Source organism: Elephantulus edwardii, unplaced genomic scaffold (genome assembly GCF_000299155.1).
Source record: "Elephantulus edwardii isolate Elephantulus edwardi_28Jun2011 unplaced genomic scaffold, EleEdw1.0 scaffold00369, whole genome shotgun sequence".
NCBI lineage: Eukaryota > Metazoa > Chordata > Mammalia > Macroscelidea > Macroscelididae > Elephantulus > Elephantulus edwardii.
Genome location: NW_006400119.1, coordinates 1,299,972 through 1,301,649, shown reverse-complemented (window position 1 = coordinate 1,301,649; position 1,678 = coordinate 1,299,972). Strand labels below are relative to the sequence as shown.

The 1,678-nt window shown below is 36.2% G+C and overlaps 1 protein-coding gene across 1 annotated transcript in view; it reads left to right on the top strand.

The window, feature by feature from the left end:
• The window catches only part of LRP2 (low density lipoprotein receptor-related protein 2), a 137,420-nt gene that overhangs the window by 22,305 nt on the left and 113,437 nt on the right, over positions 1-1,678 (top strand). The window contains exon 9 of the mRNA XM_006902120.1: positions 564-683. Coding sequence (XP_006902182.1) covers positions 564-683 — 120 coding nt within the window. The remainder of the gene's footprint in view (positions 1-563; positions 684-1,678) is intronic.

Genomic DNA, 1,678 nt, shown 5'->3' with positions numbered 1-1,678 from the left:
ATATAACTAGTTATAGTACAAAATTTCAAACTCAAAGTCAAATTAATAAATAGAAGTAACAAAAAGAAATTCTACCATTTGTGGTAATCATCTTAGTGTACATTCTCAACCTAATCACCTGGAAGTTCTTGGCTCTTTCTGTAGTGTAGATAATAAGACATACTTATGATTGATTTTTAAGATCTCAGTATTACACAATGAACTAAAAGGTAGAACAGAAACCCTAAAACCAATATTAGGCTTACTGACTGGTTAGCCCATAAAACTTCAACCCTAAAACTACAAAACCAAGAAAACAAAATCTCACGTGAGGAATACATCTCAGGTGTACAGCTTAATGATTCTCAGTTGTACAATCATTATCCTCAATTAATGCCAGTTTTTCCATCATCACACAGAGAGATTAACCTTTTCCTCCAGTATCAATTGAGCTTTTATTGCATAATATTTTTTTTAATAAAGCTTGGATATTGATGGACTTCAGCTACATACTTTAACTTGTAAAAACAAGAAGCTGTTGCTTCATAGTTGATATTAGTTTAACAGTGTTTTTCTCTCTCTAGGCTTGTTTGTATGTCCCATCCTGAGTTGCCAGTACCAATGCCACAGATCCCCATCTGGAGGCACATGTTTTTGTCCCCATGGTTATATTCTCAACGTCAATAATTCTCGTACCTGTGTTGGTAAGTGACATGTGGGAGCCCCCATTTATTCTATAATCTCTCACATCAGGAAATTTGTACTTGTGGATACATCTGTCATACCATAATGCCCACAGAAAACCTGGAACATATGAAAATACAAAAATTTAAAAGCAGGATAATTTTTAGATGTGCAAGGCAAAAGAGTGGTTTGTGAGTGGTTTCTCCATCACCTCACCCAGGTGATGGAGAAATCTTTTTGTGCTCTCATTTTAAGTATTTGCAAATATGGTTGATATGGTCATAGTGGTATTTTATTTTTAAATTTATTTTTTTTTTATTTTATTATTCTTTGTGTGTGTACTGCCAAATTAAATCTGACTGGTACAGAAGGAGGTTGCCCCTCCTCCAGCAGAGCATCTGGTGGATTTGAACTGCATACTTCTGGGATTGCAGTGCAGCTTCTTGCTACTAGGCCACCAGAGCTCCCTGGGTCATCGTGGTATTTTAAATGAATAAATTCTTTGTTGGTAAATACCTACTTCCTCAAGCCCCCCAAGTATCCCTGCTCTACTCCCTTGGCCTCTCCTCCCGGATGCTCATATATCCCCAGGATATAGGAGAGTACCACCAGGCCACTGCCCTGGTGACCTGCAGCTCTGGTCTTTCATCCTCATCTGGAACTAACACTGCATATAACAAATTCTTTATCAAGATGCTCCCACCTTTTGACTGGCATCAAATATTTCTCACTTATTTGCTATTGGAATTATTGTTATGAATGATTTTTCCTACTGGGAGATAGTATTAATTTTGATGTGAGCCAACTTTGAATTCAAGTGTGAGTATTATGGGGATCTTACAGTGGGGGAATTAGATACAACCAACTTTCAGATCACTTGAATAATTAGTTTAAAATCACCAGATTTATATTTTTCCCTTGCTTTTGGATTTTTAAAGCCATTTAAAAAATACCATTAACATAAATGTATTTTGCTTACTGCCCTCTTAGTGTTTAATCTAATCTTATGAGTTGC